Raw genomic sequence first — 16,466 nt, forward strand, 5'->3', positions numbered from 1 at the left:
TCTTACTATTTTTAAAAAGTAGCCTGGTGTTTGAATTTGGCATTGGCTGAGGTCTAAACATATTCTGGCTTTGTCTGATACTTTACCTGTTTCTTTGAGTGTAGATGCAAAGTTAAATTATCTCAATTTTCTTTCTCCAGTTGTATTCTACTATAAATTATTCATCCCTGAACTTTGGAACGTATTTCCCCAAATCTCTTTAGTGTGTATCTGACCATACTTGGTTTTGTTTGGCTGATAATCACCATTTCTCTCACTAAAAATGATCATTGCCATATAAAAACAGAGATTACTGGAGCCTCTGTAAGTTTCCTTACTGGGAAGCCCTGTGACATCAGTATAAATAAGAGCTTTGGTCCTGGGTCTTAGAAAGAGGAGTTCCGTGAGGAAGACAGAGGGGGAAGATAATAGAGAAATTCTGTGCTCTCAGGGACAGAGAAAGCAGCCTCAGGGTGGGCACCCAGGGGTAAAGAGCAGAGCAGGTGGGGGTCTGCTTCCTCTTCCTTGCCATGGTGTGTTGTGGCACTGAGTGCATGCGTGGCCAAGGGAGGATGTCATATGTGGTCACCATCATCATAAAGACGTCTGTAGCTGAAGGCATCCTGGAAGTGGAAAAGAGAGAAGGCAGACATAAACAGATAACGTCCTGATAGGAAGCGTCCTCGTGGTTGGTCCAGGGAGCAATTATGTTCATGACATGCCATCACACTCTGTCGTGTTTTAGCTTTTAGCTCTGTAAATTGAAGTTTAACTTCATTTTGGATCCCAATTCTTCTTCCTCAATTAGTATTTCTCACGAGGCCCCATTTGCCCTCCTAGTCCACAAGAATACTGTATTGCACATGTTCTAAGCAATGCTGCAGGAGCATTACTGTGTGCTATTGCTTTACAAATGCTTTAAGCATGGGGAGGTACACACCTGATAAAAACAAAAAGTCTGAAATGACCTAAACTTACTTATAAAGGATCGGCAGATGGAAGGAAGGAGAGACGAATGTGCTAAGTAGTAACAACAAAAAAATAGGATAGGCTATACACTCACTTAATCCCAGAACTGAAGAGGCAGAGGCCACACCATCATGAGGTGCTCTATTCTGGGCCTGTAGAAAATGTAGCATTGAGGAAAAGAAACTTCCTCTGTATCATTTAAACCAAGAGTGAGTCCAGGCGTGTTCTACCCACTTTCTTCTGTGTCTTCCATCTGTCCTTGTCTTTTGTCTTGTTTGTGTCTAACAAAGGACTTCATGTTTATTGAACAGCGTGTAAAACAGCATAGGAAAAAAAGGAACCTCTTTCCACAGACATTTTAAACAGAATTTTACTAGAGGAAAAACTGCTTTGTTGAGCCCTGCTGACCCAGAACAGCATTCAACACCACAAACAGGTATTATTAAACTCACATGAAGTTGCCAACATTTATTGCGGATGTTTAAACTGTTGCTTCCAATATTGCTGTTTGCAGTGGGTTAAATAAGACTTAATTATCACAAGAACACACACACACACACACACACACACACACACACACACACATACACACACACACACACACACCACGACTCAGGCATCTGGATAAGGAACACACTCTAAGGTTAAAGCTATATGTTCAGTTTAGCCTATAAAAGTGTATGGAAGTCCAAGGCACAGTGAGATTGGTTACACTGTTTTCTTAAAGGCAGGCTAGATTTAAACAAGCTAAGCACACACTAAGGAGACAGGCTGAGTACAAAGCTTTAGAAGTTTCCTCTTCCCAGGCAACTCTAGTTGGTGTCAAGTTTACAAAAAACTAACCAGCATACCTTAACGCAAATCCTATCATGAGATCCTGGGAGGCACTGCACACAGGCTCCGAGCCAATCCAGGGGCAATACCAGTCCTCTTTATAAGCTGCCCTCTTAGGGTAAAGCTGTCCCTGCTTCCAGAGAGCCACTTATCATCGATAGCCAATATAGCAGCATCCTTATGAACAACTTCCTCTGACCTCCTCACTTTTGCTGTCTGAGTTCAGCAGACATTTTGCTGGCTGATGTCATCACGTCTTGTTCTGGGGGCATTGCAGGAGAACTGGTGGGGGTCAGCCCTTCTTTCCTGCTTAACCTCTGTCATGGGCCAATAAATCCTTCTATTTAAGCTTAGGAGTCTGGGTTTGGTCTACCCATTCAAATGGAGCTCAATATTGTATTCTCTATAAAAGTCCTGCTTGTAATTAGTTTAACTATGTTTGAAATGTTTTGTTCTAGTTCTTAGACCCCAACTGGCTTTTGTTTTGTTTTGTTTTGTTTTTGTTTGTTTGTTTGTTTGTTTTGGTCCTAAATTGAGACTATAAAGCATCTCACCACTCTTAAATCTTAAGATATAAAACATTTAAAGCTCATTCTTGGAAACCATGTGCACAGCCAATCAGTTGTCTCCCATTTTCTCTTCCAAAGTTTCAGTCTTCAGTGTGATAGGCAAACACTGGACACATTTTAAGCTCTTAATCCTCTTGTCTGACCTCTTGGATCCCAGAACAGAGAGAGGCTCTTCGTACATTATTGCTGATGTGTCAATAGGGCCCACACCTTCCAGGTTTATTGTTATACTACTTTGTCCACAGCAGTGGGAAAACTGCAAATGCATTTCCCAGAATTCTTTGCAAGCTAGCATCCAGGGGGAGACATGACATGGAGGTTTGTGGAAAACAGCTACTTGTTGTTGTCCCCGAGCTGACTTCTGCTTTATCTCTGTTAGTAGCAGCACCAGCAGTAGGAACAACGGCAGTGGTGACAATAGTCATATCAGCAATTAGGGCAGGAATGTTGAAGCAAGCATTTAAGACCACAGAGCCTGGACAAAGCCATGCTCTCTTTTGTATTCAAGGTGGTTTAATGTAATAGCTTAGTAATGGCTGTGTAATAGCTAGGATGACCCAATCCTGCCTCGTTTTATCTCAGCTACTACTAGTATTTCTATAACTTACTGAGTCTGTTGGTATCTCCCTGACTGGCCAGGCGTTACAGCACACTGCAATGAACAAGCTTGGGTATGCAACATCAGCTTGTGCACTGTGTCCTGGAAGGCATCATATTCTGGAAAAACATCAAGCAGGACTCAGTGGGCAATCTCAGCCCTGCACACACAGCTCTTCTTCTCCCCAGAGAGAATAGGCAGGGCCTCAGATCCTGGGTGAGGCTTCGGGTTCTGGCATTTACTGATCTTATCTGTGCCATGCTTATTTCCAGAAGGAAGGTACTCAAACTATTGACAAGAATTGCAAACCTTTATGTCTGCTGAGCACTTTCTTCTCTAAGGCATGTGATTCAACGTTCTTATCTCCCTGAACCTTTTCTTCCCTCCAGCCAAAGAATTTTCAATCCATGTTTTCTTTTGGCATCTCTGCTCTCATTTTTTTTTTCTCCCAGGCTCTTTTCTCTTTGCAGATAAATTGTATTCAGGAGAATTTTTTTTCAATCCTTCCCTTCATATGGAACAACTTTTAATTAATTTTGGTAGGTGTATAAAATGCATTTATGACATTTCATACATGTGTATTATTGTAATTAATTCATTTGCCTCCCTTGCCCTATCTTGTCACCCTTCCCCCCTCTCACCAGCATTGTCCCTCCCTGCAAATGGTCCCCTTCTTATTTTTATACCTTTCATATGTATAGCCAAGCTCCATATGTGAGAAAGAGCATGAACGTTTGCTTTTCTTTCCCATTGTCCTATCTCCCTCCCAGCCTCTTAAATCCTTTGTCATATAGTGTGTGTGTGTGTGTGTGTGTGTGTATGTGTGTACATATGCATACACACACATATATATTCTATGTATAAAAGGAACATGATGTTTATAATTCTGAATCTGTCTATTTTGCTTTATATATTCTCATTTAACCTATTTTCCTGCAAGTGAAACTGTTTTAGTCTTCTTTATGGCTGAAAATAATTCATTGAATATATGTACATTTTAAAAATCCATTCATCTGTTCATCTATATGCATGTCGGTTCTGTATCTTGGCTATGTAAATAGTGCTGCAGGGAGATGGAGTAAGAAATGGAAGTCAGAAAAAAAAACTGATGTGTGAAAAAGACATTTTAAAAAGCTGATACTTGGCAAGTATCACAAATATTTATCCTTGTAAACATAGGTATGTGTAGTTCTCATAATTCATCAGAAAAAAAAAAGCTTCTTAGCTTCTTCAGCAGATGGAGACCGTTACAGAAATCTACAACTGGTCAAGATGCAGAGAACCACTGGCCGTGGGTGCCCAGCACCAGCTGACACATCTACCACACAACTCCTACTCCAAGGCTCAGGGAACATCAAATAAGAAGGACCCAAAAGATAACTCGAGCCAGAGGACCTGACGGAGATGCTGCACTTCTGAAGTCTTAAACAAAGCCTTAAATCTCACCATGGCAGTCGACACGCCAGTGTGGGTGGGTAAAGTCCCGTGGGGCCACAACCCTAGATGGATGAGGAGCTACAGTGTTACAGCTGAATCTCTTGATTTCTATCTTAATTTGACTTGGTATATGAATCTTGGTTGGCAGTTATTTCCCTTCAGTGCTCCAAATCTGGCACTTTATACTTTGCTCTGAGCCACGCTGGCATGGACGTTTTGGTTGTGATCTCATTCATTCTTGGGTTCCCGATTTTGGAGTTGAATTGACATTTTCGCCCTCTCAGGTTTTAATACCATTTATTTGCTTTGTAGTTTTGACATCTTGACTGTGTTGTGTAACAGAGGTTCTTCTCTAGACAAGAATATTTGGGGCTATTAATGGCTTTTGTACTTAAATGTCCATTTTCGTCTCTAGATTGGGGATTTTCTTGGCTGTAATTTTACTAATTTTATTTCCTCTGCTTTTAGCTTTCACCTCAGATACTTTATCTTCCTTATGGATTCTTAGGTTTAGTCTCTGGATTGTGTTTCAGAATTATTGGAAGTTGTGGTAATTAAAATAAAACTCTTAAGTATTTCCAAAAATTAAAATAAATAAATATCATGCTTCTTTGACTTTTTTTTTGTTTCTGTCTTTCTTCCTTTAACCTGATGATTGTTTCCACTGTGATTTTTATATTTGAATTATTGACATTTTCAATGTATTTTGATCATATCTACTCTATTCATTCTACTTCCTCCCAGATATATCCTCTATCCTCTGGCCTCCTCCCAACTTCATGATCTGTTTTTTAATAGCTCCCAAGTCTTTGTGCTGCCCATACACTCCTGCATGTGAGAGCATCTTCTGGAGTATACTTGACTTACCAATGGCCATGCCTTAATGAAAATGAACCCTCTCTACCCCAGACACCATTCACCATCAATAGCTCCTCAGCTAGGGATGTGGGCTCATGATCTCCTCTTCCCTTCGGGCTGGAACGTTACCTAGCTCTATCTTCTGCAGGTATTTGACAGGCAATGAGTGCATTGCTCGATCATGTCCAGAAGACACTGTTTTGGACTTGTCCTCTCTGACTTCTGGCTCTTACAATCTTTCTGCCACCTGTTCCATGATGGCCCTGAGCCTTAAGGGACAGAGTGTCCCATTAAGGCTGAGCATGCCACAGACACTTATCCTCTGCACTTCGGTAAGTTGTGAGTTTCTGCATTAACCACCATCCACTGCACAAAGAAGCTTCTCTGATGAACGCTGAGAACAGCCCTAGCCTATGGATATAGAGATAGGAATTTAGAAGGCAATTTGATACTGTGTTCACTTAACAAAATGATAGTAATAGACTCACCTCTGGGGCCTATGAGTCCTTGGCCAGATAGACAGGACCAGACATGAATTTTCTCCTGTGGAGTGGCCTTAAATCCAAGTAATTCTAATATCATTCCAATATCATTCGTATCATTCATGAGGTCATTGTATCCCTGGGGATGTCTTGCCACGTCAGTCATTACTGTAACTCACAGGGTTCTGTAGACTCTCTTGTGTCTGTGTGGAAGCATCAACATTCCAATAAAAAGCTAATGGCCTATAGCTGAGGCAGGAAATGGAAAGTGGGAAATACGGCAGGCAGAAAGGATTCTGGGATAGAGCCAGGCACAAGAGATTTGGCTGGGGAGTTGTGAGGAGAGCAGACACATGGTACCTGAGCACAGGTAACCTGCCACATGGCAAAATGTAGATTAGTATAATGGGTTATTTTGAGTTATGAACTAGTCAGAGAAAAGCCTAGCTACATGGCCTCGTTATTTGTAAAATTACTGTGAGTCTCATGATCATTGTTCTGGGAGGTTGGTGTCAGGAGGAAAAATCACAACTGGGTTCACAGCTTGGTAATCTTGTTCATAATCAGTACCAACCTGATCTCTCCATGCCCTGTGACCAAACTATGTGATGCCTTTAGCTGTAGGGTCTTGTCATCAAGCTCTTGTGAGCAACCAACAGCAATGACTATTCCCTGTACTGATGGAGGGGTCTTGGACAACTGGTAACTTGAGGGGAAATATCTCATGCCTGGCACCGGACCTTTACATGTTAGTCCCTGTGTAAGGTACCTTCAATATGTGTGTGTGTGTGTGTGTACATATACATGGCTTATATAAGAGTAGGTTTCCATGTGGTTTTTTCAATCATCCTTAATGTTAGTTATTTTCCCCCAATGCTTTCCTCTCCCCCCTCCTTTGATTCCTCTCCTAACTGAAATTTATCTCCCCATCATTATTCCCCCCCCCACCCTTCATATCCTTGTGTTCTGTCTCTGCTCCCCACTTAAGCTCTACCTTTCTCCTCCCCACCAACTCTCCACCAATGGTCCCTTTCTGGTCTCCTAGCTCCTAAAGGTTCTCAAAGTAAAAATACAGATCTAGAGATTTAATGCTTTTCTTTCTGGGTTTGGGTTTCCTCACTCAGCATAATATTTTCCAATTCCATTCTGCAGCTTTCTTAATTTTATTTTCTTTACAACTGAATAGAATTTCATCCTGTGTAGGTGCTGTGGTGTTTGAGTTAGAAACATCCCCCATAATCTCATTATTTGAACACTTGCCACCCAGCTGGTGGTGCAGTTTGGGAAGATTATGGAACTTTTGGAAAGTGATTCCTTCGTAGAGGAAGTGTGTCATTGGGGGACATCCTGGAGACTTTATAGTCTTGCTCTTCTTCCTGTTCTCTCTCTCTGACTCTTGTGTGGAAATGTGTCTAGCCAGGCAGATGCTTTCCTGGCCTGTTGCAATGCCTTCCCTGTCTCAATGGAGTCTATCCTTCTGGGGCTCTTTCTTCCTTGAGTAATGGATACTGGTTCTACATTTTCACTAGCCCCATCATCAGGTGGTAGACATCTTCCATGTCATTGCTATTGTGAACAGAGCAGTGATGAGCATGGGTGAGTGCCTAGCTCTGTAGCAGCCAATAGGATCCTTTGGTACATGCCCAGAAGAGGTGTAGCTGGCCTACACAGTCTCTACAGTGGGTCTCTATCCAGCTACCACATTGATCTTCACAGGGGTGGTAGCACTGGTGGTTTCCAACAACAGTGCATGAGGCTCTCTTTCCTTATATTCTCCATAGCATTTGTCATTTGTTTTTGTTTTCCAGGCTTTGTTTGTTTGTTGTTGTTGTTGTTCCGAGACAGGGTTTTCCTGTGTAGCCTTGGCTGTCCTGGGCTCACTTTGTAGACTAGGCTGGCCTCGAACTCACAGAGATCTGCTTCTGCCTGTCATTTGTTTTCTTGATCTTAGCTATTTCGACTTGGGTGAAATAGGTCTCCAAGTTTTCTATTTGCTTTTTGGCTAAGTGTCACTGATGTTTTACTCACAGTATCAATTTTCTCATCCATGGTACTGATTCCCATCTATGCTTTCTCCTTTCTTCTCTGGGTCCTGAATTGATTTTTCTTGCTTCATTAACCTGATTGTTTGCATCCATTTTGCAGCCACTGATAGATTTAATAAGTTCTGAGTCCATTATCCAGTGTTTCATCCATCCCAGCGTCTTTGCTTTGATTTTTACATGATTTTTGTCTTTTCTGTGTTATTGTTTATGCATCCATTGGGATATCTTTTCTGCCTTTGTGAGTCACCTCAGTGAGCAATCATCATTTGAGGGCCCAATATCCAGTACCATTCAACACGAAGGTAATAAGTTGTCATAAAAACAATAACACCAGACAAAATCAGATATAGAAATATATTTAAAACCAACTAAAGCCAATGGTTAAATCGCCAATAGAAAAGCAAGTGGCAAAACCAATGAAGAGCTCTCTTCAGTTAAACGGGTTCTGCTCCTAGCATGGGCAAAGACCAGCTACTCAAAGGTCTAATCATTTCTTGGTGCACCTGGAGTTGCTTCTGAGCACAGTTGGCTTTGCAGCCCATGGGCCAGGCAGGTTTCCACACACATGAGATCCCCCCCGCTTGTACACCATAGGATTGCTAATGTCTAAGTCAAAGGGTGTCTCCTGAAGATACTGGGGTGTGGACCAGGCAGATGGAGCACTGAAGTCTGTTGCTGAGGACCCACCCCAGTGCTTTCCAATCCTGCTCAGTATTAAACATACTACAGGATAAAGGAGTATGTAGGGGTGTCCATGGGACCTGAAAACTTCAGGGCAAAGAAGAAGCTATGCCACTCCAGAGACATGCTGACTTCTAGCTTGGGGCTATCACCCTCCATGGAGTTATTTACTTCTGGCAAAAAAAAGGGGGAGGGGACACCACCCTTCATAGTCTGAGCCTCCTGCCACCTGAGCTTTCTGATCATGACCATATAAAGTTCTCAGCAGATCCATCATTGTTTCATGTCATCACTCCAATGTTTTCAGGCCTCCTTACTAGGTCAGTTTAAGCAATATGTCCCCTGTTGTGATGATTTGGGAATAGCTCCTGAGCGTGGAGTGTGCTACAGTGGATTTCCCCTGTGCTGACTTGTGGCACACACAAGTCTGTCATGTCAGATCCCCAGAAGGATTTAGAGCTTATAAGAACTGTAAACTTGTGTGTGTGTGTGTGTGTGTGTATGTGTGTATGTGTGTGTGTGTGTGTTGTACTTACGCCATACAGTGTGCATGTGGAGGCCAGTTGCAAACTTTTGAGAGTTGGTTTTCCCACTGTGGGACTTGAGTATGAAACACAGGTTGTCAGGCTTGGCAGCAAGACTCTTACCCAGTGAGTCATCTCACCAGCTCCATGGTTCCCTGGCTTACATTGTGAAAATCTTTGGCTTCCTCTATCCTACTGGGGAGCCTGGTGGACTGGCACCCCATTTTTTTCTGCTTAGCCTTTGTAGCTCTCTGGGCTTTTCAGCTGTCTCCAAATTCCTTTGTGTTTCCTTATGCCCATCTACGTCTTCCCTCTTTGTGTAAGGTTCCTTTTCATCTGACTTTGCACAATCCTGGCATCACATGGAGATGTGTCTAATCTTCCATCTTGGCACATCCCTCACATATCCCCAGAAAAAGTATTAAGAAATAATAATTTCCCACAAGAAGATCAACAGAGCCAACAATTCTGGGACCAGTGGGCGCCCGAGGAAACTGATGCACCAACCAAGGACCATGCATTGAGAGTATCTAGGCCTCCAGCTCAGATGTAGCCAATAGGCAGCTCAGTCTCAACATGGGTCCCCTAGTAAGGGGAGCAGGGGCTGCCTGAGTCATGGACTCTGTTGCCTAATCCTTGATCACTTCCCCCTGGTGGGGCAGCTTTGCCAGGCCCAGAGGAAGAGGATGCAGGCCATTCTGATGAAACTTGGTAGGCTGAGGTTGGTAGAGGAGGAGAGCTCCCCTTTTCTGCGAACTAGAAGAGGGGGATTGTGGGGGAAAAGGAGGGAGGGGGCGGCTGGGATGAGATGAGGGAGGGGGCTACAGTCAGGATGTAAATTGAATAAATTTTAAAAAATAAATTTAGGAAAAAAGAGAAATACTAATTTCATCACAGAAAGGCAGATCATTATGGACATTATCTTCTGCCACATATGTAGCTTCTAACCAACCTAAGTAGAGAGAATCCCTACTCTCTTCCCCAAGAAGTATGAAAAAGTATATTGTATTGAACTATGATACAGATATGATAGGCTTAGAAGTTGACCCTTCATTAGACATGAAACTTAGAACAACAACAACAAAACCCCCCAAAACAAAAACAAAACAAAACCAAAAAAAACCCTCAACTGTGTTTTTGAACGTCACCCAGAAACAGAAAGGCATGCAGCCAAGTTTCCCCAGCTCTTGGTTTCATCTCCCGGTGTTGCTTGGATATTATGTTGTCAACATTCTGAGCTTTTGCTACTACCGTATGACTAGAGAGCACTGCAAGAAAACTGCCTTGGGCATGGATATTAACTTTTAAAACAAGGAACCACAATAAAAGGTAAGTTGTTTTTAAGTAAATGTGTCTTTTGGTTTTAGATTTCAGTTAAGTTGTAGGTTGTTTTCTACATGCATTCTCCAGGCATTTTAATCAAACTTTGTCCCTTGTAGACCACTTGAATGGGTAAGATGGATTTCTTCAGCAATAGCCCAAGAAAAAGCAAACGTGAGGTGTGTGCTCACATTCCACGAGGAACACTATCAGTCATTTCCTCATGCTATTTGGCAGAAGGAATCTTTCCTGCTTTGAAGAATATTTGTTCTTTGCTCTGTAGACCTGAAAAATGGGAAGAGAAATATTGAAGTGATTTGAGTTAACAAAAGAATGTAGGTTTCAATCAGAGAGAACATGCAGAGTATGTCTTAATTGGTACAGATCCCTGGGTCCTCACTAAAGAAAAGCAGTATTAAATAAAATATTCATAGCTTCATTTATGAGCTTATATAAAGGAAACATAACACAAAGAGACGCTGAGAGATGTTTCTATAATAAATTTCGGCTGTAGAAGATTCCCTAGGGTTAGATCTCATATCTGAGCCAATCAGAATCTTCAAATGTATTAAGATTTTGTAAAAAAATTTTGAGACAGGGTCTCTCTATGTAGTCCTAGAACTCTCTATGGAGACCAGGCTGGCCTTGAACTCATAGAGATCTGCTTGTCTTTGCCTTTTAAGTGCTGGGGTTTAAGGCATGCATAGCTATTGAAATATTTTTAAGAATGTACATGTGGTGTACCTGTGTGTGTGCATGCGTGAGCATTTGCTAGGCCAGTGTAGAAAGAGAGGAAACAGGCACCAACTGAGAGCTCTAAACTCATGACCTCGGTAAGTTAAACAAAAGATGAAGCAGGCACTGTGACTGCCAGCAAGAAGATGACAAGAAGGAGGCTACCAAGGGAAGAAACTCAGGTCTGTTGGAGGAGCAGACAGTGTTCTTAGCCTCTGAGTCATTTTTCCAGCCCTGGTTAATCTTATTTCTTTCTCCAATTTCTGTTTTTTTTTTCAAACTTTCAATGACATAGACCTTTCTTTTAGAGTCAGGTAAGATAACAGCCCTACTTAAAACTGCAAAGAAGTAACTGTTATAGACTGACCTGTTTCTCCACTCTACCCACTCTGCACCCAGTGAAGTAGGAAGACAAGAGCTCTGGATGAATTCTTCTTGCCGTAAGGAGGGAGGGTAGGGTAGGAAAAGATGGAGAACTCATAGGTTGCAGAGATCTGCTTACTTGGAAATAAGATAAAATATTCTTTTTTTTTTTTTGGGAAAAAAATTGTCTACTTATTTGCTTATTACCTTAGGTCTGTCCCCAAAGCTGGTTAAACAAAATGGAAATTGATTCTGTGTTTGTTATCCCTTGCAGGTACAAGATAAAGAAAAATGAGGAGAACATGGAAGAAGCAGTACCAATCTCAGAGTGCTCCCCAAATACCCCGGATTAAAGTCCCTGCTTCTGCCGTGGACAATTCATTACTGAAGGTGCGACATCTTGTTCAAAGAGGGAAGGTTTGCCTTCTTTTCTTGGAGGGTTGAGGACTTTTTCTATGGTCTGTGTGGGAGGTGGGCGCTGTTTGGCCCGCAGAAGTGCCTGCTGGAGGAGTGTGTACAGAAACGCTGGCATGGCCCAACCCTAACCACTCCCAATGGTCAAGTCTCATAAACTGCCTTGCTATGTGGCTGACCCACCACCATGGGAACTCACTAGCAACATCAACATAGTGGCTTCCTGCTCCATCTGTCAGCTTCTTTCCCATTGAGCTAATTATAGCCATTCGTGTGAAACCTCTGTAAAAATGTCATTTTTCTTCCATCTCTTTCAAGAAAGATAGGGGACAATGTAAGAATGTGAGAAATGTAACCTGCTACTTCTCATTTGGGATGTTTAAATTTTTACACAGGTAAGGAAGTAGGTGTAGTTTTTGTTGATAAAATAAAAACTGTAAGTTTCAAGATTTTTTTTTTCGATATAAGGGAAATTCCCACTGTATTGGGGAACCTTGCTCTGGAAGTGGGCTAGCAATTTTTGCATTATCTTTCTGCAGTTGTGTGGAAGGCTTAATTAGTTACTCAGAAGGGAAATCCATCCTCTTCTTCAAATATATTATCCCCAAGCGTACATAACACAGAAACCGAGAGTGAAGTGATGTGTTGCCTTGTGAGGCCCTTGGCCTTGCTACTTTTACTCTGGGTATACTTTTCAAATTTAAGGCCTCTAGACCAAAAAGCAATTTGTCTCACAGATTTCCGATGTTAGTCCTTCACAAAATGCCTAATAAGTAAAAGTCACCTTAACCTACATTTATATGTAACAGCTTAAGTGCAGTTTCCCACAAGGTTTTCAGTTGGCTTTAAAGTGTCTGTTGTTTCGGTATTTCGTATCCAGGACAAACTCATTTTAACTTGATTTTTCCAGAAGGTTGATACCATTGTCATAGTTTCCCCCAGGTGTTATATAGCCTGGTTGGCCTTCACCTTACTATGTAGTTGAGGATGACTTTGAAAGCCCTCTCTCTGAAACAGGATCGCACTATGTAGTTCCGCTGGCATGGCAGGCATGGAGTTCACTGGTAGACCAGGCTGGCCTTGAACTTGAAGTGCTCCTTTGACCTCTGCCTCCTAAGTGCCACCACCTAAGTGCCACCACTCCTGATTTCTCGGTTTCCATTGCACTTTTTTTTTTTTACTGCCACTGTTGATCTCTAAGTACATTGCCCATTTGATCATCTGTTTATCTCTACATCTCTACTACTTACTGGAACTTTCCACTGAACATCTCAGCTGTCTGGAAGCCTCCATAATTCAGGCCCTGTGTAGATTCCCACAATCTATTTTTCTCAATTAAGGACCAATAAAATCCTCATATGCCAGAAGCCTTTACAACTGCCCCCAGCATAAAAGTACAACCTGCATAACCTAGTACCTTTTCCTTCCCTGTTTTCAACGTCATCCAATCAAGGAGAAGATTGCTTACACAAATAGTAAAGACAAGTTTCCTGATTATTCATGTCCCATGTGCTTTTGAAATATGTGCCACCTTAAGAGAAGTGTCTTACTCCTGTGGACACTAGTTTTGAATGTGTCACACTTTTAATTACTTATGGATTTATCAAAGTCACCTTTTCATTCTGACAGGACCTAAATCAAGGGCAGCGGTGCTACCTGTACAGCATCATGAGGATTTATGATTCCAGGCCCCAGTGGAAGGCCCTGCAGACCCGCTACATTCACAGCCTTGGGTACCAGCAGCAGCTGGGTGAGTTTAACTAGCACACCAGTAGGGGACTTATTCATTACAGCTGGAAGCCACATCTCCAAATAAATAATTCCAGAAGAACGGCCTCTGCTGACCTAGTTTATCAACATGGTTGGCTAGCCAAGTTTAAAAATGATTATCCCTGACAATAGACAGTGGAGTTTTATAGGTGAATTAAGAGGGTTTAAAGAAATTAGGGTATTGATTCTTATAAAATGTTAACAACTCTCTGAGATTTATATGAACTTGATCTGGTAGATCAATAGCAGTGGGCTTGGAAAGCCAACGTAAGCTCAAATGATGGTTCCCCTCCTTACTGTTTGTGTAGATCAGAGACAGTTGGCTCCCAACAATGATACCTTCATTGTTTGATCATTTGTCATAGGCCAAACCTCCTACCATGAGTATTATGTGCAATATCTCAGTGTCTTCCTACCTAATAGTTATGGAACCAGAATCCTAGACAAATCACGTAACTTGGTGAAGACCATCAACTAGTCTTTGTCAATGAGGACTTCAGACAACAGGTGACTTCTCCAAAGACCATGGCTTCTATCTGCTCATACTTTGCTCTTTCCCTTTTTCTACCAAATCCACTCAAATTTTACAAAGCAGAGATAAAAACCACAGTTCTAAAACAAAAAGAAAAAAGAAAAAACCGTGAACACATCATGAGCATCAGCTGGATGGAAGGCTTCATTGATGCTAAGTTCTTTATCTTACAGGAACCTCTCTAATTGCTTGGCCTCTCTACTGTACAAACTTCCCAGCTCAGATAGAAAACCAGAACCTAGGAGAGTTGAATAACTTGACCAGCATCATACAACGAGTAAACAAGGGACCTGGGATTTGGTTGAAATGTAGTGGAAGTACCATCTGGTGGCTTTGCTTTCAAAGCCAAATGCCAATAAATAAATAAATAAATAAATAAATAAATAAATAAATAAAAAGGCAATAAACTTAAAGGCAGAGGCATTTACTAGCGTTCATAAATTCTAACTGCCATCTTACTAAAATGCAGATTCCCAGGCCTTGCTCTTTGGGTTTGTGATTTAGAAGGTCTTTCAAGAGAGTAGAGTTCTGAATTGTAATGGTTTAAACACACACACACACACACACACACACACACACACACACACACACACACACATTGATTCAGAGACTCTAGTAGGTACTGGGAAGATTGTACTTTGAGAAATACTGGAAGAAAACATACATCTCTTAAATCAGATATTATCTGTCTCTGGATTAAACAGAATTTTTATATCTAAGACAAGTTACTTGGGAGGGCTACTCAAAGATCAAGTTTCTTTCCAAGCATCTTGACATGGTAGTCAATGCCTGGAGTAACACTTGTTATTTAGCTCTTCTCATTCATGGATTCGAATATCTGACATTCACAGCTCTGGTGTCTGGTTAGAAAGGTCTTATTTTGGCTCATGGTACCCACAGTTGTCACTCCACCACCTCCACCATGGCAGGGAAGAGGTGATAGAGGCAGCCCCACATCTGAGGGCCAGGAAGAAGAGCAGCGGGAGTGTGGGTACTCAGCTGGCTTGGTCCTGTCTCCTCTTTCATTTCTTCTGGCTCTGCAGCCCATGGGTTAGTGCCACCCACATTCAGGATGAGTCTCCCCCAGTTAATCTTCTCTAGAAATACCTTCACACCCACCCACAAGGTGTGCCACAACAATCTTCTAGTTATTTCTGAGGTCATCAGGCTGACAGTGATGGCTGACAGTCATGTTCCTTGAAAGGGAAGTTAAGGCAAGCCAAGAAATATACACTTCCTGTCTTCCTGGAGAGTATAATTGGGGCATGCTGATCACAGAAGCAGAACTTTTGTACACCTTTGTGAATATTTTTTTCTGTAAAAATTGTTGGGCTGAAGAGATGGGCAGATGGCTAAGAGCACTTAAGAGCACTTTCTGCTCTTGCAAAGGACCCGGGTCCTGCCACCCTCTTCTGGCCTCTGGGAACAGTAGGCACACCTGTGGTGCACATACACGCAGCCAGGCGAAGTACTGCTACACATAAGACAAAACTAAATGAATCTTTCAAAGATAAGTGTTGACACTGAAATCCCTCTCCTTTCTTTCCCAGGTTACATCACTCACCAGGAGGCCTTGTCATGTGCTGCTGTCCTTAGACATTCAACCATGAAAGCCTCATGCTTGGCAGCTCCTCCTGGGAGGACTGTTCCCCCAAAGTCTTCAGCCAAGCAAAGAAAGAGTCAACCAGCAAGACCAGGGTTTAGCGTTGGACCCAAGGTCTCCAGCGTATCACGCCAAGCGTCAAGACTCAAGACTATGCGTAGTCTCTGAAATGGGCAGCTCATCTCTTCTTGGCATTTTAGTGGTGCTTGGTATGTGCTTGTTAAATGGTGACAAATAAAAGAATACTAATACAAACTCTAGACCTGCAAATAATCCCTTCACCGTGTAAATGTTGCCAATAAGAACAAGATGGAAGATGTAAATGCTATTGAGCTGAATAATCAAGCTTTACCATATATTGTCTGTAAAAATAAAGGGACTTTCAAAGCTTTCAAATTAAAAGCTTCTTGTGAATCCCAGTCTCTCAGAGAAATCTGCAGGGCAGTGGAAGGGGACAAGTTCCAGCCCCTCTATTCCTGGGTGACCACTGCTTGCAAGCTGCCCATCGCACATCTGAGAATACTGAGCCCACACAGTAAATATGGATTATATCACAGTGTTAGCGATCAGTGGCAGGTGCCTCTTTCTCCCCTCATACCCACCAAGGAATAATATTCGGTTTGGCCTTGTAGTTTCTGGTTCTAGCCTGACTCGATCACTTTGTGTTGTTTTGAAACTTGTGCTTATCAGCCTGTTACTGCCAGGCTGATTCTATACAGCTGTTGGCTTTGATGCAGGTAAGATAATTCATGC

General features: G+C 42.1%; 1 protein-coding gene across 2 annotated transcripts; it reads left to right on the plus strand.

Annotated features, from left to right (window-relative positions):
• The first annotated feature begins 5,954 nt into the window (after positions 1-5,954).
• On the plus strand, positions 5,955-16,123 carry FAM216B (family with sequence similarity 216 member B). 2 transcript variants are annotated; one of them, XM_084767516.1, is made up of 6 exons: positions 5,955-6,096; positions 10,129-10,305; positions 11,340-11,471; positions 11,669-11,784; positions 13,438-13,558; positions 15,661-16,123. In XM_084767516.1, exons 4-6 carry the CDS (start codon positions 11,686-11,688, stop codon positions 15,879-15,881), a joined length of 441 nt encoding a protein of 146 aa, XP_084623642.1. In that variant the 5' UTR covers positions 5,955-6,096; positions 10,129-10,305; positions 11,340-11,471; positions 11,669-11,685; the 3' UTR covers positions 15,882-16,123. The 2 variants fall into 2 exon arrangements, with proteins under 2 accessions (XP_084623642.1, XP_084623641.1); XM_084767515.1 differs by lacking the exon at positions 11,340-11,471.
• The last annotated feature ends 343 nt before the right edge of the window (positions 16,124-16,466 follow it).

Source organism: Acomys minous, assembly GCF_964271855.1.
Source record: "Acomys minous genome assembly, chromosome: 18".
Taxonomy (NCBI): Eukaryota; Metazoa; Chordata; class Mammalia; order Rodentia; family Muridae; genus Acomys; species Acomys minous.

Coding starts and splice junctions, on each gene's coding strand:
- FAM216B (XM_084767516.1), top strand. CDS start 11,686: ATGAGGAGAACATGGAAGAAGCAGTACCAATCTCAGAGTGCTCCCCAA. Junction 11,785..13,437: donor TGGACAATTCATTACTGAAG/GTGCGACATCTT, acceptor TCATTCTGACAG/GACCTAAATCAAGGGCAGCG. Junction 13,559..15,660: donor TGGGTACCAGCAGCAGCTGG/GTGAGTTTAACT, acceptor TTTCTTTCCCAG/GTTACATCACTCACCAGGAG.